The sequence below is a fragment of the Protomyctophum parallelum genome, assembly GCF_964188405.1.
Source record: "Protomyctophum parallelum genome assembly, chromosome: 5".
NCBI classification, from domain to species: domain Eukaryota; kingdom Metazoa; phylum Chordata; class Actinopteri; order Myctophiformes; family Myctophidae; genus Protomyctophum; species Protomyctophum parallelum.
The window spans coordinates 47,434,426-47,459,338 of record NC_139702.1 but is presented as its reverse complement, the minus strand read 5'-3'; the positions used below and the strand labels follow the sequence as shown (position 1 = coordinate 47,459,338).

Genomic DNA, 24,913 nt, shown 5'->3' with positions numbered 1-24,913 from the left:
GGGAGCTTCCCACTGTCCCAGACAGTACAACCACAGTTTTGGCAAACTGGCAACCCAAGATCTATCTTGAATGATTACAGTGTTGGCAACTGAGATGCTCCAATAACCCACATGTTGGTTATTGCCATAAAAGGCTGCACAATTTACATAGGCAGAGGCTCAAATCACATGACATAGCACCGCACGACAACGGGGTGAGAGACAGAGTCACCACCCTGACACACTGGATAACCCCTTACAGTTATAAGAAGAATTCGCCACTGTATCTGACTTCTTCTTATATATTTATACACACACACAATAGAATAAAATAAAAACACTTTACAAACTAAGAAACATAAAACCAGTAAGACGCGAGAAGCACTGAGGGCCATGGACCTTTTTTTCTTTCGTTTTAATTGACTTTTTCAGGCTGGATAGGGCGAAAAAGGTGTGCCAATTAGTAAGGCCAGCCCAGTTAGGGCCCAGTTAGGGCCTAGGTAGGGCCGGGCCTTCATTTTCGGGCCACTTGAGATGGTTGAGAACGGCTGCCGGGTGCGGCTGCACTAATAACTTTGGGGCGGGCCTAGCCTCTGTACCCAAGCTTTCATTTTCGTCGGAGAGTGGGCCCGTCTAGAGTTTGAATGGACAGGTATCAGTGAAAAGGGAGACGACGAAGAGGAAGGACGGGTGGGGAAGGATCAACATCTGGAATGTCAGAACAGCAAGACTGACGGACTGACTGGTTTTGCAGGTTTTCATAGTAATCTGCGACCTACGCTACGGTCGCAACAACCAAAGTATAATACAATATACTGTATGGAGAAATCCCTGGTGTCCCTGCACGTCCAAAAACTATGACCTCTGTTTTACTCTCATTAAACATTTGAGCCGTAATGTCATTTACGGCTAAATTGTGTTTATTAGACAAGTGTTTCCTGCTCTCTGTAATATACAATCTTTGGCATTTATACCAGAGATGAAGTGGGGTGTTTACCAGTGGGGCTGGGTGCCTGGTGGATTAACTCAATTTCCAAGGGCCACATGCTGGATATCAAATTAGCCCAATTAGCAGCCATTATTATGCTTAACAGGTTGATATGAATCAGCAACATGTTACCTGTTAGATATAGGCTCCTATGTGGTCGCAATTATCCTCTCAGTCAGTATTGTTAATGTCGCTTTGTATTTAGCTTATAGTGGCCTAGACTAGATAAGAACATCAGAGGGAAATCAATTAAATGAAATGAAATTCAAAATGGAGATGAGAAAACATTTACATTCTCAAATTCTCAAAGTGTCAAAATATAATAAAAATGGGCAGTAGGCCTATATGTATGTACAGTTGGAGACTGTAGGCCTGCAGCATTGTGTAAACAGAGCTATAGGCCTATGTCACATTGCATTTTACTATCTAAATATGCCTAAAGCTTTTTGAAACAAATACCAATAAATATTAGGTCATGACCCAAGATATGAAGGTCATCTGTGCCAAATGAATCACCAACTGAACTGTATTAAAATCAGCAATTGCCAATTTCCCACCTGACTGTAGGCAAATTCACACCAATTTACCCTGATAGCTAGCCTACTGTAGAGCTATTCTGCTATTAAAAGAAAGAAAGACAGAAAGAAACATTGGAAAATAATCTATCATCAAGACTATCATCATCGGGTCTGACTTGTTTACGAAAGTAAAAGTCAGACTCGATAAAATTCTATGATAGTCTTATGTCTTATTCTTGATCCAAGGCTTAGATGTGGGATATTTTGTCCCGGAACGCCCCCTCTCAGCTTCATCTCATCTGTCTCACGCTGGTCAGGTCAACACATGCAGCCTGGAGCCTACCTTTCCAAGTTTCCAAACTCGGGAGGCTGCACTGCGCACAAGTCCAGACTCCGTTGATGCCATCGATCATTCATTACCCGGGGACTTGTTTAATTTGGTCGGGTTATTGCCTGAAAATCACGGACTTGTGTACGAGGAACCACACTAAAATAGATCAAGAACGCAAAGCGACCGCGGGACTCTCTCTCTCTCTATGTGGCAGCTGGGTATGATGAGGTAAGTGCATTATTAGTCTGGCCAATAGAAACACGTTTTTAGATGCTTAATTAAAATATCTTATTTAAAATCATATAAACTAACCCTAATTGCGTTAATTTTTTTAGACCTATAGGTAATAATAATAATAATACCTTTTATTTATATGGCGCCTTTCAGGGCACTCAAGGTCGCCGTACAACAGGTTAAAACAGTTTATACAAACACAGTTTAAAGCAAAACTTAACTAAGGTAGGCTAGCTTGCAGCAGAAGACAACAGAGGTTAGCCATATGCCTGCCTAAACAGGTGGGTTTTGAGGTGAGTTTGGAAAATGGTCTACATTTTACACATTAAACTGCAATAGGCTAGGCCTATGTCATATTTTGATCATTTTCTGAAGTTTCTTGACAAATCTAGCTACTTAACTGGCTAATAAAATAGCCATACCATAATAGGACTTTGATTGCTGAATATGAGTTTGTCAAAAACAGGTGAAAAGTAGTCTTAATTCTACTTTTGGTTAAAGTAGAATTAACCAAAATAATATAGTTACATGAATCCATAAATATGATACAGTCGGGGGAGTATAGGGAGTAGCCTATCTTTGCTGTCCATATTACAGATGGCTGTTTTTATACATTTATGAATAATATTTAAAATTACAGCCTCATGTTATTACAAAGAAGTCACTGCTGGAGTCATAGGAGGGAACCATGTGGAATCCATGTATTTATCAACTGCTGCTACTGGGAGAAATCCATGCATGGTTCTCTTCAATGTCAATTTGATACCTTTTCCCTCAGTAGCCTATAGCCTATTTCTGAAGTAGCTCTCGATATTTATGCAATTCTTGTCTTTATCTCATGTATTTGTTTTTTTCCCCCATTGGGAAAACATTTAGATCAAATCACTGTGGAAAATATAATATAAAATATAATAGCCTATGATATTTTTGTTATAAAAGAAATGTGTCCCCATGGGCAGTGTTTTTTTTTAATATTCTGTTTTTATTTTCAATTTTTCACAAAATACACAGAACACCCGTCCACAGCCCTCCCCCCTCCCCACATACAAACCCACATACATAGAATGCAACACAGTTTAGCATAATAACAATAATAATATTATACAAAAAACGTGAAAAACAAACAAAAAACTAAACTAAACTAAACTAAACAAAACAAGAGACAAATCTACTATACAGAGAAAATTGTTTCCGGTAGCAATCGATCCAGACTGAGATAGCTATAACAATACTGATACAGGTAAGGACAAAGTCTCCATGTCCCCATGGGCAGTGTTAAGCCGATATTTCAGCTTCATGTTATAGTTTTTATGTTCAATACTTGTCATATTCGGTACTCACATTTTCCTCTATGATCTTGAACTATGTTGCTTTTAATGTTGATTTGACATTTTATGGTTTGTATTGAGAGTCTCTAATTTAAATGTTGTATACAGTATGATTAATTGATTTTACCAAGTAGAAACAAGGGGATATGCCTTCTGTGTTCATATATCCATAGGTCTAGATTGTGCAACTTATGGAACCTGTCACCGATGGATACTGCATGTTAACTGAACCTGGACTGAAATGGAAGACTCTATACTTGTGGCCAATTCCTCCAACTGCTCAGTCCTAATCCCATTTTGTGGCGAAGGCTATTTAGAACTAGAGGACAGCACACAATTGGTTGGTGTTCAAGTCGTCCTCATTCTTGCATACAGCTCAATCATATTATTTGGAGTCATGGGAAACTCCCTGGTGATGTATGTCGTCTACAAGTTTAAAACATTAAGGACTGTCACCAACTATTTCATTGTGAACCTGGCCGTAGCCGACTTGCTGGTGAACACTCTGGGTTTGCCGTTCACACTGGTCTACACTCTGTACGGGGAGTGGAAGTTTGGCCGGGTGCTGTGCTTCCTGCTGCCCTGTGCCCAAGGCATGGCTGTGCATGTGTCCACCATCACGCTGAATGTTATCGCCCTGGATCGTCACAGATGTATCGTCTACCACCTCGAGACCAAGATGTCCAAAAACGTATGTGTCGTGGTCATCGTCCTCACATGGGCCACCAGTGCCCTTCTGGCCAGTCCGCTAGCCATCTTCAGGGAATACGGGACCTTTGAGCTGTCACCGGGGCAGTCTATCCAGGTGTGTACTGAGAAGTGGCCAGGAAGTGACAGGGAAGACGGGACCATCTACAGCATCACCATGCTCCTGCTTCAGTACTGCCTGCCTCTGGCCATCAACTCCTTCGCCTACATCCGCATCTGGAATAAGTTGAGGAACCACGTGAGCCCCGTTGGGCGGAACGACCGTCACCGGCGCAAGAAAAAGACCACCAAGATGCTGGTGACGGTGGTGGCGGTGTTCGCCATAAGCTGGTTGCCACTGCACGCCTTTCAGCTCGTCATCGACATCGACAGAAACGTCCTCGACATGAAATACTTCAAGTTGCTTTTCACTGCATTCCACATCATGGCCATGTGTTCAACATGTGTAAACCCCATCCTGTACGGATGGATGAACAGCAGCTACAGAACGGCCTTCCTGTCTGTGTGTAAGTGCGAGCAGCCCAGCTGGAGGCTAGGCAGCATCTCGAGCCGACAGGCACAAGATGACAAAAACACAGATTTCACAGCCACTAAAGTCTAAAAACCGATAAGACCAGTAAGGATAATTTGTGACAAATGTATAAAGTATGTTTGGGACACTGGGACATTTGAACATGAAAAGAAAGCGGGTAAATTCTTTGTCAGGGTGCGAGGAATAATCTGTACACATTCAGATTAAGTGTTACAGTCAAATAATTTATACATTTTGGTAAAGTGCTATGTTGCAGTACTGTATGGAACCTCGCACATCAGTCTATTTCTATAGTATAATCAAGTGGGACACTTTCACTTTGAACCTGTTTAACAATATGCATGCAGGCACAGCACATACAAGTTCTTTATAAGTTTATAAGTTCTTTAAAAGTTCCTTGAATGAGTCAAAATCAATGTGGAAGGAGGTAAGAAGTTAAAAGTGGCAAACTTTAAAGAGGGTCCAAGGCAGCTCTGTGTATAGTAGAAAAATCCTTTATTTCATGAAGATTAAAAACAAGGGTTAAAAAATGATCAATGCGTTTTGGCCTGCATGCGCCTTCATCAGGGTCAACGCATGCAGGCACGTTATGTTTACATTTTAGGATATGAGCACACAGATCAAAGTTTTGTCGGTTCTAAAACATCCCTTTGGAGTCCGCGACACGGGACAGCTTTGTTTCTTAGCAAGAAAAAGTGTGAGGGCCCTCCCGCCCCCTCAGTCAGTCGCCTGTGACGGTCACTGAGTTGTATAGACTTACAACTATAGGTGTGCATCTGAAGAACTTGGTGCAGTAGTTCCTACTACACAGATGACCTCTACTGAAAGGGGAAGACTATCTATCTATCTATCTATCTATCTATCTATCTATCTATCTATCTATCTATCTATCTATCTATCCATCCATCAATACCGATATCTACCTACCTACACGCCCACCAACCTATCTATTTGTCGATGGATGCTAAATTGTGATTTAACAAGAACCAAAATGTTCAATCCGTATGTGATGCAAATGTTGCTATAAATCTGAACATTAAACATTAATATTTGCTTCTGCACAGTGGGACAATTGAGCGCTATAAGTCATGGTGGGATCTGTCTGCTGTCAGGTCTAATAATGATTTATACAGGATACCCAAAATAGGCTGCCTTGTTAGACAGATGAGAGGAGTCCCTCACTTGTCATCGTTCACAGCCAGCCTTCTAATCACCATTTCTCTCCTGTGTTCAGTCGACTGACTGAACAGTCGATAGTCCTACCTGTTGCTTGTCTCCCCCCCCCCCCCACACACACACACACACACTCATACACAAATATAATTGAGAACACCAACTGCAGAATTGCATTTCAATTAAATTAGGTGATTTTGAGTTATGTTTTAAGTGGGGGTTTTTTTACATGTAGATTTAGGAGTAAAGCAAAGAATAGGTGCATTATACCTGATTGTGTGGTTTAAAAACCATGGGAATGTGTATGTTGTGGCCTCGACTTAATGAAGGTCAATGCTCAATATCCATAGTTTCCAAGATTCAAACTTATGACCTGACAAGACTAACCTGAGAGGACTGATGGAAAAAGAGTACTGATGCTCTAGCTCCCCCTGCTGACAGAGTCCTGTCAATGCAACAGGAATTTCTTTTTCTCAGTTTAAAGGGATAGTTCAGAATTTGCCATTAATATAGTGATTGCAACTATTAATTGATTGCCCGAGTCCCATGGTGGGAGTTCTGCTCTGGTTTTGGTGAATATTAAGTAGTTCCGGTCATTTTGTGGGGGGCACTGCATTAAAAGTAAATTAATCCACAAAGCTAGCGTAATTTATATTGTTGACCTATTTCTAAATTATTAGCGCAACTTTCGTTCAATATTTTTTGGGCGTAGTGATATGGACACAAAAAACATAGTTCCGTGTGATAGAGGGGTACAAATACCTATTTATAAAATAATATTTTAGAAATAGGTCAACAATACAAATTACGCTAGTTTTGTGAATTAATTAACTTTTAAGTGACCCCAGTGCCACCCACAAAATGACCGGATCTACTTCATATTTCACCAAAACCAGAGTAGAACTCCCACCACGGGACTCGGGCAATCAATTAATTCAGTTGCAACCACTATGGCAAATTGGCAAGTATTTCATACAGCTTAAGAAAAATATTCTGAACTATCCCTTTAATGGTCATTAAATTCAATGCAATTATATCTACATAATCTACATAAAATATGCAAGAATATCCATAATTTGGAAGAGTGAGCAAGGGAGAGTGGGTTCATCACAGACAGGCAGAGTTGCACTTTATGGTGAGAATTCACCAACTTTTGCTTTTAATATGAGAAAATTTGCATAAAGCAAATCACAAGATTATCGTTAGAAAGCAAAGCTTGTTAAAACAAAAATTATCATCACAAAGGAACCTGATAATGAATTACACAGCCTTTCATATTTGTGTTTGCAATGCTATGGTTAATATAATTAATACATAATGGGAGATGCTGAATTGTATTGTATTGTGGGTCACTCTTGACTTTTACCATTATGTTATACAGATTGATCTATACCAGAATATAAAGAAAGACATACTGTTTCTATTTAAATTTCTAATTTATTATCATCTCTGGAAGCTACTGTGTCATTAAATGATACAGTAGAGCAGCTTAACGTAATAAATACACATTTCACAATACATGTGGATTTCATTTATTTATTTGTCAGAGGCTACAATATATCCCAATAGCCTATAGGTCATCAGTGTAAGGTTTCCTCTCGACCCTTTTCAAACTGGAAACTAACAGTCTCCTCTCTTTTCACTCTATTGCTACCAACATTCACCACTACACATTACAAACTGGATGTGAGATATTTAAATTGATCTAGAAATTAGTAAAGAGGACAATAAATATAAGAACTATGGAGGCGACAGTACACTGGTATTCTTAATAATGTCTGGATCATATCGCTGGGTTCTTGTCCAATACAAGCAAACGTGGTTCGTAACAGAAATGTCAGCTGGTTTGGATCAAAATAATGTTTGTGCTCCGCTGATGTCTTCTGCACTGGAGACAAGAGGCTCTCCTCTTCTCTGACAAAACAAAAAAAATAAAATAAAAAGACTGGCGTAATTTTGTAAGATTGGCTTACGGGTCAAAAAACAAGATATGAAAGCTATAGCTTTGTGTCATTGACTCGTCATCCTCCAAAACCACTCCAAGCTTACATGTGCAAAACACAGCATACAGATCAATAGTGTAAATAACACAGTGTAAGAACACATGTACATCACCAAAAAGTGTGTGTGTGTGTGTGTGTGTGTGTGTGTGTGTGTGTGTGTGTGTGTGTGTGTGTGTGTGTGTGTGTGTGTGTGTGTGTGTGTGTGTGTAACCACAGTACCGTAAAACTGGACTGTTTTGATCATGGTGCATATGTCAAAACATTGAAGGATATCTCAAATACCTGTTCATTAAGTAATTTATAGGGAAGGAAAGAAAACGTGTTATGTTATGTACTAGGGAGAATTGCTAAAGATAAATATTGTTTTTTATCTCAGCTATTATAGGCAGTTTTTCTTTCTGGAGAAGATGATGTTTCATATTATGGAGAATTAAGAACATTCTCATGTTATTTTCTTTATATCTAATTTAAGCTATAATTGCTTGTATTTTACTTATCTGTGTTAATAAGCTCATGCATGATCCAGTTTCATCTGGTTTCACTTTCACCATATTGTAAGCTTCTTATCAGTGCTGTGCTTCTTGTGCAGATCCAAATAAAATAATTGAAGTGTGTGTGTGTGTGTGTGTGTGTGTGTGTGTGTGTGTGTGTGTGTGTGTGTGTGTGTGTGTGTGTGTGTGTGTGTGTGTGTGTGTGTGCGTGCGTGCGTGGGTGTTTGCATGTTTGTGGCTATGTGATTCAAGTCCTGTGTATATGATTGTTTTGTTGTTATGTTCAGAGGGGGCTTTTATGCAGAAGTGTAGGTGGTGATGAGATCGTGTCCTTCGGGCGGCCTCGTCCTGGCTCGGGCATGAGCCTCGCAGTACAGCTGACCCTCCACAAAGAAATAGCCTTGCTGTTTCAGGTTGACGTCGCAGTCGGAACACACAAAGCACCCTGGGTGGCGATATTTATCCCTCGCTTTCACAACCGTCCCCCTTTTAGCACAAAGAGATGGAGAAACAGATAGATCCAGATTCTATTATTTTCCAAATAATGGCAAATGTGTACATGTTTCGTGCAAACATTAAGTAAGTTATAGCCTCAATGAGTATTACATTTAGATAATGGGAGTCAGAGGAGATAATGTAACATTACATGCCACGTAACACTCATAGGCTACAGCTTTGTGTACTTACACAATGCCATTGCCACATTTGTCACAGACTGGCAGCTTCTGTAGGTTGCCCGTGGGAGTAGTAGGCTTGGTTGTTGGGGCCCTCACTGTCTTTGTCAATATTGGCCGAGTACCTGCAGGAAAAACAGCTGAGCTTTAGTTATTAAATGCAACAACACAAGCAAACGATAAGGCTCAGAATTATAAATAATAGAGATTAATAGGCCTGCTAGAGGTTACCTATAGAGAAATACAAGAAAAATAGTTAACTGTGCAGGAGCATTATGTGTTCGTTCGTTGTTACATGGTTTGTCAGTAGGCCCATGATTATTATTAAATTCGTAGCATACATTTGTTTGCATTTTGTAGCAATAAGAATGGAAACAAATTGAGTAGGTGCTACCGTGCTAGCCCCTTCATAGCACTGCTACAAAATGCTACAGTAAAATTATTTTGGTGGCCATTCCTCCAGTGGCCAGTAATAACCTCAAAGAGATTGTGAACGATTTTATAAGAAACTTGTTGTTTTTGTTGTACAAAAAGCTGTGTATAATGTGTCAGATCTGTCTAAACGTAAAACCTTGGCCATTGCGTCTTGGCTTACATCTTGGCGTAAATTGTGTAATGCTCTCTTTATTCTTTTTGTCATTTTCGTTGTTAAATTGTGTTATTTGTTTTTCTTTCCCGCAATCCGTCTTAGGGCCTACTGTTTGTTGTATGCTTGTTTTTTTAACCTGAACTACAGCTGCACATTGGTTTACCACATGGTCATTGTAAATGTGCTTCATAAATAAAGTTTGAGTTGAGACTGAGAGATGTGCTGACCGTCACTCTCAACAAAGTCCTGCAGAGCTTTAAACGAGCCAGACTGACGAGGCTCCAGGGGTTCCCCCTCTTCGTTTTTCTGGAGCATCCGGTACACATCAGAGTCCTCAATGGAGGTCAAGGTCCTGGGACTGAAGGACATGGGACACATATACACACACAATGAATGAAGGAATGTAGCGCAAGCACATCTATACTCGGGTGAACAGGTGCAGGACGAACAGAAGATCAGCATAAAAACAAAAATAGCGTCCGCAGACTCCACACACTGCTGTTAGCTCACGCGGTTTATTGCAGATTAACACTTAGACCCTAAGGGGTCTTCATCGGGATCATCAGGTACTCGATGAAGAACCTTTAGGGATTGAAATGTTTATCTGTCATCTTCAATAGACAGTGGGAGCTAACGTGTGCAATTGATAGTATTTTCTTTTTCAGCACAGTATAAACAACATGATTAGAATACTTTGGTCGGTAACGAGTAATATAAGGACTCTACTACACCACATTGATTAATCACATTACAGTTACTGGTTTGGTCGCTTTGGGCTTTCCTAGAACCTGTAGTACATGTACCACTGGTAGTACTTGAGCCCCCTCTGGTGGTTTGATTGATTGATTTATTGAGTGATTGATTGAGTGATTGAGTGATTGAATAATTTATTAGAAGCTTTGTTTCATGACGTTTCATGCCTTAAAGGCCCATTTTGTTTTATTCCTTCACTTGTTAAACAACGTATTAAAGAGCATGAAGAAAGATCTTGTGTATGTCCTCCTTATTAGGAATATAAAGATTTGTTAAGTGACAATGACAAATGCTGAGTGGATTATGAACAAGCTATAAATGTCACGTATTGCCTCCCTGGCCAAGACCACCCAAGAAGACACAGGTATTTTGTCCGAATAGTCACGTTCAAGCATCAATGATGCAACAGCTTGTGCAGTCTTTAGTAGTGCACTGCCCGGGGAGTCTGTACGTGGTTATTGTGGGCCCTGATCACGTGAAAGCAGCAGCCTGCTGTGCTAGAGACTAAACAGATGCTAACTGGAGCTCACAGCCTTAAAAGGAAAATAGGGATAATATATGAGCAAGGCAAGTAAAAGAGACACACAGGAGAGTACACACTGAGGAGGAGGAGGAGGAGAAGAGAGGATGTTGATGTTAGCTCTGGCATTCGACGTGCAAAGTATAAAACAGTAAAACATATCACGCAAACTAAACAGTAAAACCAATGTTAATTTGAGGATTTTACTGTGTATAGAAGAAATGTGTATTATAAACACACGTACTGTACAGTATACGTATACACTCAAACGCTACAGTATACACTGGTCCTGTTTAACTATTGTACCTATTGTGTCTACTCAAAACTATGGCTGCTCAGACTTTGGCTGTGTATCATCAGCTAATGATGTGACCCAAGCCCCGGGGCCTGTTTAAGCTATGAAAAGACATTCCCCTATTCCATATTCTGTCACGCACGCACGCACACACGCACGTGCACACACACACACACACACACACACACACACACACACCTTTAACACAGTGAAATCCATATGGATCTGTGTGCGTAGTGAACAGGTGGAACAAGCAAGTCCTACTGATTCCCAATGGAGTTGTGCTCAAAACCAGGGCGTGATTGGTGGAGAGACACCCCTATAAACATTGTGGTGTGCTCTTTCATTTCTCAATTTCAAAACATTCATAACCTATCCACCACAGCTTGGTCTGCATAGTCTGCTTTATCTATGCATTTATGCAATGCATAGTGACTAAACTATAATGCATTATACCAGTGATTATAATACATTATAAGATTATTATTATGTATAACAACTATGATAATTTTAACACACTATGATCCTTGCAAAAGGTGAGTGTCCAGCAATTAACCATTTTTATATAAGCCATTATATAATGTTTTCACTGTTGTTTATAAGTTCTTATAACTAATATACGGTGCTATAAACAGATTATTATAATGCACTATATAGTATAAGTATAGTATGCTTATAATGAATTATAGACATGGGATGCTGAGCAAGTGGTAGTGCACAGTGACGCTGTCACCTCGAGGGCTTGTCTTGGACCAGGCCGCGGATCTGTCCGTGCATGGCGTCCTGGATGTTGCCTGAGGAGTAGAGGCCTATGGGGGTGTTGTACGCGCTACTGACGACCTGCCGCTTGTCATCGATGTTCGCTGCTGCAACGAATGGCTGGGCCTTGCGGTTGTGAGCTGTACCAATAGGTCTGCACTCCTGGAAGGATCGAGGCAGGGAGACCGGAGAATATTATCAAGTTAGGCAATTATTGAGCGAGGTGACATCTATGTATTAGTAAGGCCTTACTATAAGTTTGCTGTATGCTAAATAGGGGAAATCCTTGACATTTTCTGACAATATAATGAGGACATGCTCAAAATAGTGACATCAGTTTGAAAGTGACTACCTTTTAATTAACCTGTCTATAATCAGTTTGGAAACGTGTGGCAGCTAGGAAGTAATGACACATACACACACACGCACGCACATGCAAGTGCATGCACGCCCGCACGCATGTATGTACATGCACGCACGCGCACGCACGCACGCGCGCACACACACACACAGTCACACACACACACACACACACACACACACACACACACACACACACACACACACACAGGCCTACCTGCGGCTCTGATTCCAGGTTGATTTTGAATGGGTGGGCTTTACCCTCTTCTGTGACTTTAGGTGACCACAGTCTGGCTTCATTCCTGGGAACAGATGGTGGTCAGATGGTCTGATGGAATATTTATGTCAAATTGCTGTGTGTGTGTGTGTGTGTGTGTGTGTGTGTGTGTGTGTGTGTGTGTGTGTGTGTGTGTGTGTGTGTCTGTGTGTGCGTGCGTGCATGCGTGCGTGCATGCGTGCGTGGGTGCGTACAATTTTGATGTATTTAATTATGTCGGCCTGGACATGCATACTACAGTAGCCTATACAACTGTTGTTTGGTGTCTGACCTTTCAACAGTGAGACAAAGTTGGTTTGTGGATTCCTTGATCTTGTTCTGGGCATCACAGTGCATCATGTCTGTGGCTGGCACACCCTCAATGGCCACGATGACATCACCAGGACTCAGGTTGGCTGTGGAGGCCTTACTGCCTGGAGTGATCTGAATGAGAGAAATGAGAGAAGAAAGATGAGTTTCATCTGTCCACATGTGGAGAATCACCTTTGGCTGCACAGCGATAAAATAGATCTACGTTGCAATCTAATCATAGCTGTTTAGAATGGCCACAGAAGAGAGCAAAGGTGAGATTGATTGTTTCAGTGATAGAATCAAAACACATTTTGAGATTTAGGTGATAGTGCTGCTTAACGGTTCAGGGTTATTACAAGAGACCTGTTCACAGAAGAGTAAGTGGCATCGAAATAACCCCTCTGCTCTACAACTGTGTCCAGGCCGGAATACTGTACGTTCAACTTTGGCAAGAATAGAAGTAGACAATGTTATGATCAGACAGTGGTGGGTGGTATCTGGACACATAAGCACCCTCCAGAGTCTATTCCAAATCCCTGGTCCAGTCTATATTTACATGTTAAGGACAAGGTTCAAGGTTGTACTTTATTGTTACATCGTGTGTACAGGTACATAAGAGTTAAAGCAGCTATAACATGAATTTTAAAACAGTTTTTAATATTTAATATCCTATTGTCTACGTCCCTCAAACCTATTTCTAATGGTTTGAGCCTCAATCACCACTCTGATATAACCAGTCCATGGCATTTCTTTTTTTGCTTCTGAAGCTGTTTTAGCTGCAGTGCCCTGAGGTGGTGAGGGTGCTGATATGCAACTTATTTAATATTTGAGTCATTATAATACTGATGCTAGATAAACCCAATCCATGCCAGCTTGGAAAATCAAATGCAAATTTGGAACTGAAGACTGAAGAGAGGGGGGAATTATACAAAGTAGGGTGACAGTGATGATATCACAAATACGACCAAATCAGTCGAGCTGTTCCTGAGAGCAATTTCCATAAAAGCCCCTATATGATGAGAAATCCTCAAAATTGCATATTTGTGGGGATAGAAAATACACAGGGGAGCTGTAGGTGTTAGAGTTATGGTATATGTCCCTTAAACTTATATTTGTATGGCTTCCTTACAGACAATGTAGTGGCCTAGAAAGCATGTATCATTCAAGGCAACAAAAAACACAGTAAGCACAGCAAACAAAGTGCAAGAAAGAGCAATCAAGGAGTAAGAAAATAGCAACATATGTACATGTTTTTTGTTAGGTTACAAAACACATCCGCCTGGGTGACAGCAAAGTGCTGGCGCTTTGGCATAAGGGGGGTAAGATCTTTATTTTCGGGCCTGTTAAGAACTCTAGTTTTCGCCGGCTGACAGGCGCGGCTGCACAAATAACTTTGGGGCAGGCCCGTCTAGAGTTTAAATGGACAGGTATCAGTCAAAAGGGAGACATCGAAGAGAAAGGATGGATGGGGAAGGATCAACATATGTAATATCAGAACAGGTCAGCTCCATATATGGAGATCTAAGGGTTTGAGGTTTGATGTAGAGTTGTTGGCCAATATTGGTGATGTCACGTGCTCCATCCCTGATGATGTCACGTGCTCTCTCACCCCGACCAACCAACACACACACTGACAGGAAATGCACGATTCCATAGTTAACTGCGACCTTCGGTTGCAATCAAACCATATTAGATTAATCTGTCAGCCTCCTGAGCAATGCTTTTCTAATTTGGTCCGCTCTGTCCACTTTGTCCATTATGATGGAGCCACTATTTCATCAAGAAGGCATGCGGGTAACTACATCCATCTACCTTCATGGTTCTCTCCGTCTGTGTGTGACCTCTTGTGTTATCTCCATCTCTCTCATTCTCTCCCTCATTTGTCTCACTCTGTGTCTCTGCCTCCGGCCCTTTTCCCTCCCCATCACTCTATGTAATACCCTGTAGAGGGTACAGTACTGTATGAATAGTGTACAGCATGTAAAGCTTTGGTGCACTCTGTTGGTCTGCTCTCCATCACTGACACCTCATTTGGGCCCCTTTCTTGCTTATGTTCCCCTCTGGGATGGTAGAGTAGGGTTTTGCCTCATATACGCAAGGTATGTTTGGTCATTAAGTAGCCTACATTTACATGCACATGAAGTATAATCTATATCTGCCACAGGCCATTCCTTTGCTTTATACTTATGTCTGTTTATCTTAATATCAGTAGTGTCAGAGATTTTCAAAGTAGGACCCAAATGCAAGGGAACTAGGGAAGAAACCAAATACATGACAACAAGACACTCAAGATGAAGAGGGTATTTTACTGAGGACACACCAACACTTTAGTGGCCCAAAGTATCAACCAAACCCAAATGCTCTGTGTTGTGATATGGTCTGAGTGCCTATGCTGTGTACTTGTACTTGTACGTGAGAGCACAATGGATAATGTATTGTGTACTGAATGAACTGTAGCATACTAGCTACTGACACCATCTCATCTCAGACAGCAAGGTCAGCTTGCTGCATTAAGTTTGTTATGTCTCAAGTGTACGTCATTAGGATCCAGCTATATATGTTCTGTCTGTATAATAAAATCTTGTGAACGTCTTAGCGTGATACTGTCTCGTATCATGTTATTGTTCTCCCGGGCCCGTCCGTCTGTCCACCGCCGGACCAAGGAATAATTCAACCGGGTCACACACCACCCAGCCTACACGCAAAATACCGGTCTGTCAGAACCAGACGAGGGTCCAGTACTACAACAGATTACAACACTCTGGACAGCATGCAGCTACTGCAAACTGTGACACTGCCAGTGAGCACAGGTGGCAACACTTGTTTAGTTTAAGTAGTGGAGATGACGGGCAGGTGATTGGTCCAGGCTTGATTTGAGGCGAGGCGTAGCAACAGGTAGGTCTCCTCCCATGGCAACAGGACCTATACTGAAAGCTGGTCAGTATTCCACTCTCCAATCATGGACATGCATAGGTCAAGTATAATATAATATATACACGTAATACAAAATATGGCTATATTCATACTATTATATTGTACTTCTCTTAACATAATACACTTATGTAACACACCCTAGGCTTCTACTCAATCCTCACATCTTTGCCCATGTAAACACTAGCTTCGATTTTTCCAGTGTCAGGGTTTGTTTACATAAGCAACAGTATAAAAAGATGAAAGTCTGTTTCCAACCAACACTATAGGCTACTAAAAACTGGCCTCCCATTTTCCATCTGGATAGGCTTTGTGTTACTTCTCAGAACTGGCAGTAAATAAATCATTTTAAGCCAGGTTAATGGAGGACATGCATTTCAACCTGTGTTGCTGAACTAAACTTTAGGCATTGCCAGAGTAAGATAGAGTTACGACATTGAGGGTGCAGAAGACAGCCTGGTCACGTGGTTCATGTACTAGCACGAGCCCATAGACATCAATGCATTCCGGAAACTTCCGGTTGTCCCCATTCAAGTCTATGTCGAAGAGTATGGTCCCATGAAGTGAACAGAGTTGTCATAACTCTGTCTTACTCTATGGGTCTGGGCATTGCACAGCACCATTCCAGACACTGCACTGTGCCAGGATGCCAGTCAGATCCAGGAAGCATGCAGGAAGTATCACAATTGACCTCTTTGGACCTCACTGTAAGCAGCAACTATTCAATCATCGTCTCCCATCAGGGAGACAGCTCATGACACAGCAGCCTTTAGAAGGAGTGCAGTTATGTAACATCTGTCATCCTTGCTCTAGGACTGCTATTGTCAACGTACATGTTTTACACACACACACACACACACACACACACACACACACACACACACACACACACACACACACACACACACACACACACACACACACACACACACACACACACACACACTCACACACAAATACGTAACAAGATCATACTAAATGATGAGGTGACCTAGCGCTTTATAATTATAATAATAGGTTAATTGTTGCACTTGTTTAAATTTAACATAACAAGACCAGTGCCTGGCTGAGTTCACATTTATAGATTATTTATAGATAGATAGATAGATAGATAGATAGATAGATAGATAGATAGATAGATAGATAGATAGATAGATAGATAGATAGATAGATAGATAGATAGATAGATAGATAGATAGATAGATAGATAGATTGATTGAGCCTGTATTGGATTTATATGGCACAATATTGGTTGAACTTCCTGTTGATTTTACTATTTGAAGATCCAGATCCACGGCTCCAGTCCGGGTTTTTTTCCAGCACTATGCCACTAAAAATAGCTAAATCAACAAGTTAACATTTTTATTAAACTAAAAACAGTGCAAGGTTTGGTGATGCTCTATTGTCTGAATCAACTGTGTTTGTGTTTGTTTACGTTCTGTGACAATGTACAATGTAAGTCAATGAAGAGCAAGTTTTGAATGATCAATTTCTAGTCACTGGAGCAATCATTTTTGATTTCTTGTCCACATTTGGAGTTACATCATGGCAACCCAAACCTCTACCATGTGGTCTTGCACTTTCTAGCACATTATTTTCTCCATGCTGTCAAATGTATATGTTAGCTCTCCTTACAGCCATGTGTTGCCCTGACTGGTATGTTTGCATGTAAACTCAGTCTCTCTCTTGCTTTGGGGACAGGGTAAACATATCTGCTTCCCACCAGCTGACGCCAGCTGACGGTATCCTTAAAGAATATGGATGACGCAGGCAGGCAAGGAAGTGGTTGAATTTAACACGAAGATCCAGAATAAACTGATATTCTGGATGGTCTGAATCACAGGAGAGAGATACCATTGAAGGGAGAGTGCTTCTATATTTCAAAAGTCAGGCCCGATGTAATGACGTTCCAAGATATACAACCCTTTAACATCATGATCTGGGGATGGTCGTATTGCTTTACAAGGCAGAAGTGAGTGACACATTGTACCCCTGTTGCATTGAAGATTGAATTAGGTCATCCGCCTATAAATCAGTGGATGTGTGTGTCTGTGTGTGTGTGTGTGTGTGTGTGGGGGGGGGGGGGCTACACTGTCATAGAGGGAGTGTTTTGTTTTAAAGTAATGCAGTTCTTGGACTAACAGTAAAACACCATGGTGTTTCATTCCTAATGTGTCTGTTAGCTATCTCATGTGTCTCATGTGCTTATTCTAGCTGATATGGAAATTCTTTGCTGATATTCCGAGATGGATTCACCAAATATGGTTTCCCTGAAACATCTAATTTACTATGGTTTCACTGAAACATCTACTATAGTTTCACTGAAACATCTAGCCAACTTTCATTGACTGAAATATCTACTATGGTTTCGCAGAAATATCCACTACTAATACTATGATATTTCTTGAGTGAAACATATAGCCTACTATCCACTATGGTTTACTTTGTTTTCACTGAGTGAAACATATAGCCTACTATCCACTATGGTTTACTTTGTTTTCACTGAGTGAAACATATAGCCTACTATCCACTATGGTTTACTTTGTTTTCACTGAGTGAAACATATAGCCTACTATCCACTATGGTTTACTTTGTTTTCACTGAGTGAAACATATAGCCTACTATCCACTATGGTTTACTTTGTTTTCACTGAGTGAAACATATAGCCTACTATCCACTATGGTTTACTTTGTTTTCACTGAGTGAAACATATAGCCTACTATCCACTATGGTTTACTTTGTTTTCACTGAGTGAAACATATAGCCTACTATCCACTATGGTTTACTTTGTTTTCACTGAAGTAACCAATATCATTTCACAGAAATATCCACTATAGTTTCACTGAAATATCCACTATGACCTTACTGAAAATAATCCACTATGACGTTACTGAAAATAATCCACTATGACGTTACTGAAATATCTATATGGTTTCACTGAAATATCCACTATGACCTTACTGAAAATAATCCACTATGACGTTACTGAAATATCTATATGGTTTCACTGAAATATCCACTATGACCTTACTGAAAATAATCCACTATGACGTTTACTGAAATATCTATATGGTTTCACTGAAATATCCATTATGACTTCAGTGAAACATTCATTATAGCTTCAGTGAAACATCCCGTAGTTGTCACCTTTTATGCATAGTATAAAAACATGTTAATAAACAGTCACAATGCAGAGCAGGAGAGTGTCAGTGTCTAACCAAACATGGCAGTGTAGGACTAGTAGGAAGACCCTGAAGGTGCTATGTGCTTGTGTAAAGGCTTGTTATTCCAAGCCAACAACAGCATGTAAGCAAGAGGAATTTGCTAGCCAAATACAGAGTCACACGACATGCAACTTTACGAAGGCTTATTAGATGACATATTTGTCCCTTATTTGGCATTCAAGGAAGGAGGTGAAAGATGAAAGTCAGAAAGAAAGGTTAGAATATGGTTTTAAGCGGGTTACAGCCATATTCTAACCTTCCTTTATGACTTTCATCTTTCACCCCCCTCCCTGATTTCCCCCTCAGTTGTTTCCAACCCTCTCATCCACTCCAGCCTTCTCTCATCTCTGTTCTCATAATAGGCTGCTTCAGAGTCCTCTAACAGTCTAACAAAACAACAGCTGTGGTTTGTAGCAGTTTGGAGATCAGACCACCAAACACTTTTAGCTGGTTTCTTTCTGATGCCATTTGGCTAAATATAGTATATAGACACACAGACAGAAACCTGCTGATCGACATGCAGGGTAATTGTAAATCCCATCAGAAAGAAGCCTGATTCAAAACACCATGATGTGTGTTAACACACAGACCCACACTAGAGCCATGTGCCCCTCTTATTGAATCGATTGAATTGTTCTAGTTAATTGTTATATAGTATGCAACTATGCATGCACTCTTATGATGCCCTGTGATTTCCACCATTTGATATTAGCAGTGGTATTTTTAAAGAAAGATTATTTAAATGCCCCATTTTATATTTAATTGTCCGACAGTCACGATGCAACATGTAGAGCTGTTATTTATTTTTCTATTTTTTAATATATTTGAAACCTTTCGTCTACAATGACGTGCCCAAAATAGGGATGTGAGATTGAAAGTACACGTCTGTCTGTTTAAAATTGTATTTATTTTGTAATATATTTAACCAATGCCAAGTATTAAGAAGAGCTTGTGACTAAAGAACTACATCGGATCCACTGGACACAGGTTTTTCATTTTTTCCATTTCCTGAAAATAACCTTTTGGTCACACAAGATTTCCGGCCGACAGCGACGATTTGTAAAGTAGCCTGGGATTACCTTACCATGCCTATACCCACTGCTGAGCTCTAGGCAGATTAATGGCATTATTAGTAACATAGCAGAGAGAGCATCACTGAACAACTGCACAATAGACAGGAGACAAAGAATAGAGCTGAACTCATTCACTCTTAATCCATGCGTATCTGTGTTGACTCAGCTGCAGTGGGTGGATAGTACCTAAGTACATTTAATCAAGTGCTGTGCCTTGAGTGTTTCCGTTTTTCAATACTTTATACTGTACTAATACTCCACTACATGACATCTCAGAGACAAATACGTTTTACTCCACTGCAGTTATTTGAGTTAACCTACTAGTTACCTACTAGTTACAGATTGCAGATTATTATTACATGATATTTTATAAGCCTGCTTCAGAAATAGCTGATGACTTGTGAGCTTGTAGATCTGCTATTTTTGAAAACGGTTTGAACTTTGTTCCATGTTTTATTTTGTTTCACTGTCTGACGCTGCTGCGTCTTGTACTTTTCAGTGATGTGTCTCAGTTGTTTCACTGTTTTGTAATGTGTATTCTTGCTGTTGTTTTTCCTGTGTTTTAACTATAGTAGCTTTTTATTTTTCCTGTACAGCACTAAACCTTGCTAAACCGTGCTATATAAATGAAGTGGATTGGATTGGATATGTTTTTGAGGCCAATACTGTTGTACTTTTACTCAAGTTTGAATACATTTGTATGTTGTGGTATCACTACCCTTAATTACATAAGTAATACTGTAGTAATAATTGCCTGTGTGAAGAAGAGGCACCCTGTGGCTCACCTAAGAGTGCATACCATACAAATAAGGCCTTGTTACACTTGGCCCCGGATCAAATCCAATGTATTTCCAGGTTCAAGTGTCCTTTGCTCAAAACGTTTCAAACTTGCCAGTGTGATCAGAATCCTGCTGTGTGGTATATGTCTGCATGTGTTTGAGTGTGCACAAATGGCTTTAATGTGTGCCTGTGTGTGTGTGTGTGTGTGTGTGTGTGTGTGCTGAATGTGAAGTGTATAGTGTAAGCTGCTATTTCTATCTAAGCCTCATGCATTTACTGTCACACAACACAGGTGCAGGCCCCACAAACCTCCATCCCCCCCCCCCCCCCCCCCCCCCACACACACACACACACACACACAGGCGGTCTTCCCAGATAGCACAGAACCCCACCCCTCCATCCAGGCCCAGCTGCTAGTTCCCTGGGCCTACACACCGTAGTGTGAATGAGTTAGTAGAGAGCCAAAATAAATAAATATTATTACACGTATAGACTGGCGTTGGTCTTATATCGGGCAGTAGACAGGTGAACACAGACGTTAAACAGGGGAAATGAAGAAGGTTCATGTCCTCCCAGTTATGCTTAATGCATTTTGAGAGAGATTTGCTGTACATTTGCTGTAAGATTATATATCCATGTATACTGACATCACACACGCACACTGTCTGCAGGCACACTCACCCGAGAGATGGTCAGTGGCTGGTTGAAATCCTTGCCTCCAACGAGCCGGAAGCCCCATGGGGCCGGGCCGTCCAGAACTACATTAAATGGCATGTCTTCTACCCTCTAAAAGGCTGTCCTGTTCCACTGTGGAGGGCTGTATGTATAAGTGTGTGTCCCTTGCACTCTGCGGGGAGTAGAGTTTAAAAAAGCAAAGAGAATGAGTCAGTTAAGGAGAGTTTAAACCAGCTGAAGCATCGAAGGGGGTGGAAACTCTGTGAACCCCGCCCCCCCTCCCCCCCAAAGAGTGAGGTCACTGGAGAGAGTTTGGAACTTTGGATGAAGCAGCAGCACTCATTCTCGATCCATCCTACCCTGCTGTTCCTGTCACTTCTGTTCTTTCTTGCATTCCTCATTATGGGTTCCCGATCCGTATGCTGTTGTTCGTCAAGTTAATTTTAGCTTTTTGGCTGTTGAAGTATGATTACATGTAAGTTGATTATGTAATCATGATTATGTATTTGGCTGTGGAGTGCGGATCGTCCCCCATCTGGTTTTGTGCCAGGGACTATTTCTTTTTTGTGTTGTGAGTTTGTAGATCGGCTATTTCTTTTACATTCAAAGTATAAAATAGGGCAAACTGGGTGATTGTGATGCTATTTTAACAGATTTTGCGGGGATCCCATGGACCCCTTCCAAGGTCCGTCAGAACCCTAAGTGACAGCCATACTTATACTTCTACTTATCTCAGACAGTTTTGAGTCTTTATTCAGGTCAACTTGTGACTCACGGTGTATGTACAATATATAGCCTATACCTGTGTGGGGAGTTCCAACGTGAGCCACAGATATCAGCGCATGTCATCTCTCATCATCCTGGGCAGCTCTGAGCCAGGCTGGCCTTCTCTCTTGCTCTGGCGCTTCAGTCCTTATTTGGTCTGGAGGCGCAGTGCAGGTCCCACAGGCACATTCCAGCGTCCATTGATCTGGATGGGACCCAAGGCTCTTTCTTTTAACTCTCTTAACCTTCTCTCTTCCTCTCTCTCCTTTCTCCTATATCCCTTTAGAAGATGTGAACTTGATCCAAGATGATAATTCGGTGACCCACGGCCCCTCCTCTATTTCTCTTTTGAGCCAGTACATCCTCTCTCTCTCTCTCTCTCTCTCTCTCTCTCTCTCTCTCTCTCTCTCTCTCTCTCTCTCTAAAATGTACCTCTCTTGCTTGCTTGTCTTTTCTGTTCTTTATTTCTCAACATCTTCTTAAAGAAACAGCTAGCAGTATCACACACTGGCCTCCCATTCCACTACTAGCCTATTGCTACAACATGCAGTACAGTTTAAAAAAGGATCTTCAACCAAAAACAGCTATTTTAAAGTGGTTAAAATGTGTCAAATGGTCAGCATGTTCCTGCTAATTAATCTAAACCTGCAGGCTTAAAATTCCTTCTAGACAGTGAGAGTAGCCTACTTTATGTTGCCATTATGTATATGGAGGAGAATGCCAGTTAATATTTTGGCACGCTGGCGGCTCATCCTGGTGTGACACAAGGCAACTCTTACAAATAAGGTAAGTCTGTGATGTACAGATCTGCTGACTCCAAACCTTCTTGCTCCACACAGAGTAATTCTGAGATATCGAGTGCTTGTCGCACAAAAGGTGGACATTTTGGGGCGAAATTATTATACATTTTATTTATTTTATTTTTTATATATATATATTTTTTTGTGTGGAGAAAGCTAAGAGACCCTTTGGTTGCACAATTTCGTGCAAAAGCTTGTAAACAAGCTAGACCCTTAGTTGCTGCGAGAGTGAGGTCTAGCCAACACCAACTCTGGATTCCTGGATCGCTGCCCTCCACAATTTCCTATCCAACATCAGGTTCTTGAGCTCTGCAGTGTTGTCAGCCAAGCTGTCGCGCCGCAGCACGTCTACATAGGTGGTATACGCTTCTTCCCCCTCCTGGGGTTTGCTCCCATAGGGTCAATTTACTTGCCTCAAGTTCTGCAGTGCCCTGCCAGCCTCATCCTTATCTCTCTAACCTGTGGTAGGTCCCCATAGAGGTCCACATGATGCAGTCCGTCCATGTGACACCTAGTGCCATTCGTATTCTTGTGTAGACTCCATCCAGGGCTTTTTCCTGTTGTACTGTGATTGTAGCAAAATCTTCAAGCTTGTAAATACGTAAGATAAGAGATATATATATATATAAGAGATATTTTGATTGTAGGCTACCATTTGTGGCAAAAGCTTGTAAATATCTGAGAAGAACCACACAGAAGAAAACCTTTTACTTGTACTTTGTGGTTAAAGCATGCAGTCAAACTTTCTTTCTTGTTCATGCCTTGATCTCCTTAACCCCCCCCCTTCTCTCCTCTTCCCTTTCGGTTTTTCTTGGAATGAAATGTCACGATGGGAACTACGTTTATATACGTATAAAAATGAATTTAACCCACATTTTGTACCTGTAACACCTGTAAACAAAGCTGGTCAGTATACTGGTATCATGTCACTTTAATGGTCAGTATGTCATGTCAGTATATTATGATGTCTATATGATGTAATTTTGAATAGAAAGCACTATGGGTCAACTTCTAAATGTGCTTTACAAATAACGGTGACTTGACTGACTTGACATACAACCCATGGTTCTACAATGTTGAGCAAAATGCACGCATTCATCTTTGTATATCATAATGGAATTTATATGCATTAATAAATAATGTAACTACCAAAAACTAGACAAAGTATAATGTGTTTAAAAAATAGCCCGTATAACTATTTTTATTTTTCAAAATAAGGGGAAAATATACCAACTACCATGTGAGCTTTATTAGCAATACAGCCCCATAAAATCACCCAACCAGAGCTAGGAGATTATAGAAATACTTCTGAGCGCATCAAATCCATTTGATTTGACATTAACAAAACACAGGGTCACCTGTTGTTTCAAATACAATACAAACATAACAAGTGTTTTCTCAACCATGCCAGTGTTCTCTGTCCAAATATGTCCCCCAAAAAAGTATCAAATTCATACTACAAGACCCTACATTTGAACAGAGTCGGTACAGTTCAATTAACATCTTCTGCACACATTTGCAAACACTTTCTTGGGTAACGCTGAATGTATTTTCAAAGTTTGCATAAGTTATGTATGGTGTTGTTTTTTTGCAGTAGAGGAAAGGTCTGTAAAAGCATGGCTGTCAAACAAGAATTGGACGTAAAAAAAGGCAGTCGTCAAAGTAGAGTAGAGCTCTGCACACAGCGACTCTACTCTGCTAACATTTAAAACCTGATGACGCCACAGATGAGCAGAACAAAGGCCTACATGCTTAGCTAGTGTTCTGATGCTCAGTGGTGGACAAAGTAGGCTATACTCAACACCAGTACTTGAGTCAAAGTATATCTATACTCCTGGTCGGATGTTACTCCACTACAAGTG

At 40.8% G+C, this 24,913-nt stretch overlaps 3 protein-coding genes across 4 annotated transcripts in view; 1 reads left to right on the top strand and 2 right to left on the bottom strand.

Annotated features, from left to right (window-relative positions):
* The window catches only part of LOC310858862 (von Willebrand factor A domain-containing protein 7-like), a 43,699-nt gene extending 41,746 nt beyond the window's left edge, over window positions 1-1,953 (bottom strand). The window contains exon 1 of the mRNA XM_083765155.1: window positions 1,829-1,953. Coding sequence (XP_083621281.1) covers window positions 1,829-1,898 — 70 coding nt within the window. The 5' untranslated portion in view covers window positions 1,899-1,953. The remainder of the gene's footprint in view (window positions 1-1,828) is intronic.
* Window positions 1,954-3,619: 1,666 nt separating this feature from the next.
* LOC310858407 (neuropeptide Y receptor type 2-like) lies at window positions 3,620-4,687 on the top strand (the record flags this gene model as incomplete). The annotated part of the gene is made up of 1 exon (XM_083764515.1): window positions 3,620-4,687. The coding sequence occupies one exon, from the start codon at window positions 3,620-3,622 to the stop codon at window positions 4,685-4,687; it is 1,068 nt and encodes a 355-aa protein (XP_083620641.1).
* Window positions 4,688-7,341: 2,654 nt separating this feature from the next.
* On the bottom strand, window positions 7,342-21,677 carry LOC310859555 (PDZ and LIM domain protein 3-like). 2 transcript variants are annotated; one of them, XR_014569316.1, is made up of 8 exons: window positions 21,493-21,677; window positions 12,784-12,935; window positions 12,453-12,537; window positions 11,850-12,037; window positions 9,776-9,906; window positions 8,973-9,084; window positions 8,056-8,771; window positions 7,998-8,020 (listed from the first exon to the last, which is right to left on the bottom strand). XR_014569316.1 is itself a non-coding variant. In XM_083766168.1 (7 exons), exons 1-7 carry the CDS (start codon window positions 21,583-21,585, stop codon window positions 8,582-8,584), a joined length of 951 nt encoding a protein of 316 aa, XP_083622294.1. In that variant the 5' UTR covers window positions 21,586-21,677; the 3' UTR covers window positions 7,342-8,581. The 2 variants fall into 2 exon arrangements, 1 of the variants encoding a protein (XP_083622294.1); XM_083766168.1 differs by having other exon boundaries at window positions 7,342-8,771.
* Between the last annotated feature and the right edge of the window lie 3,236 nt (window positions 21,678-24,913).

Excerpts from the sequence above, each read along its gene's own strand:
- LOC310859555 (XM_083766168.1), bottom strand. The coding sequence starts at position 21,585 with ATGCCATTTAATGTAGTTCTGGACGGCCCGGCCCCATGGGGCTTCCGG. Across the intron at positions 12,936-21,492 it reads AGCCACTGACCATCTCTCGG|ATCACTCCAGGCAGTAAGGC; the intron begins GTGAGTGTGCCT and ends TCTCTCATTCAG. Across the intron at positions 12,038-12,452 it reads ACCTGGAATCAGAGCCGCAG|GAGTGCAGACCTATTGGTAC; the intron begins GTAGGCCTGTGT and ends CGATCCTTCCAG.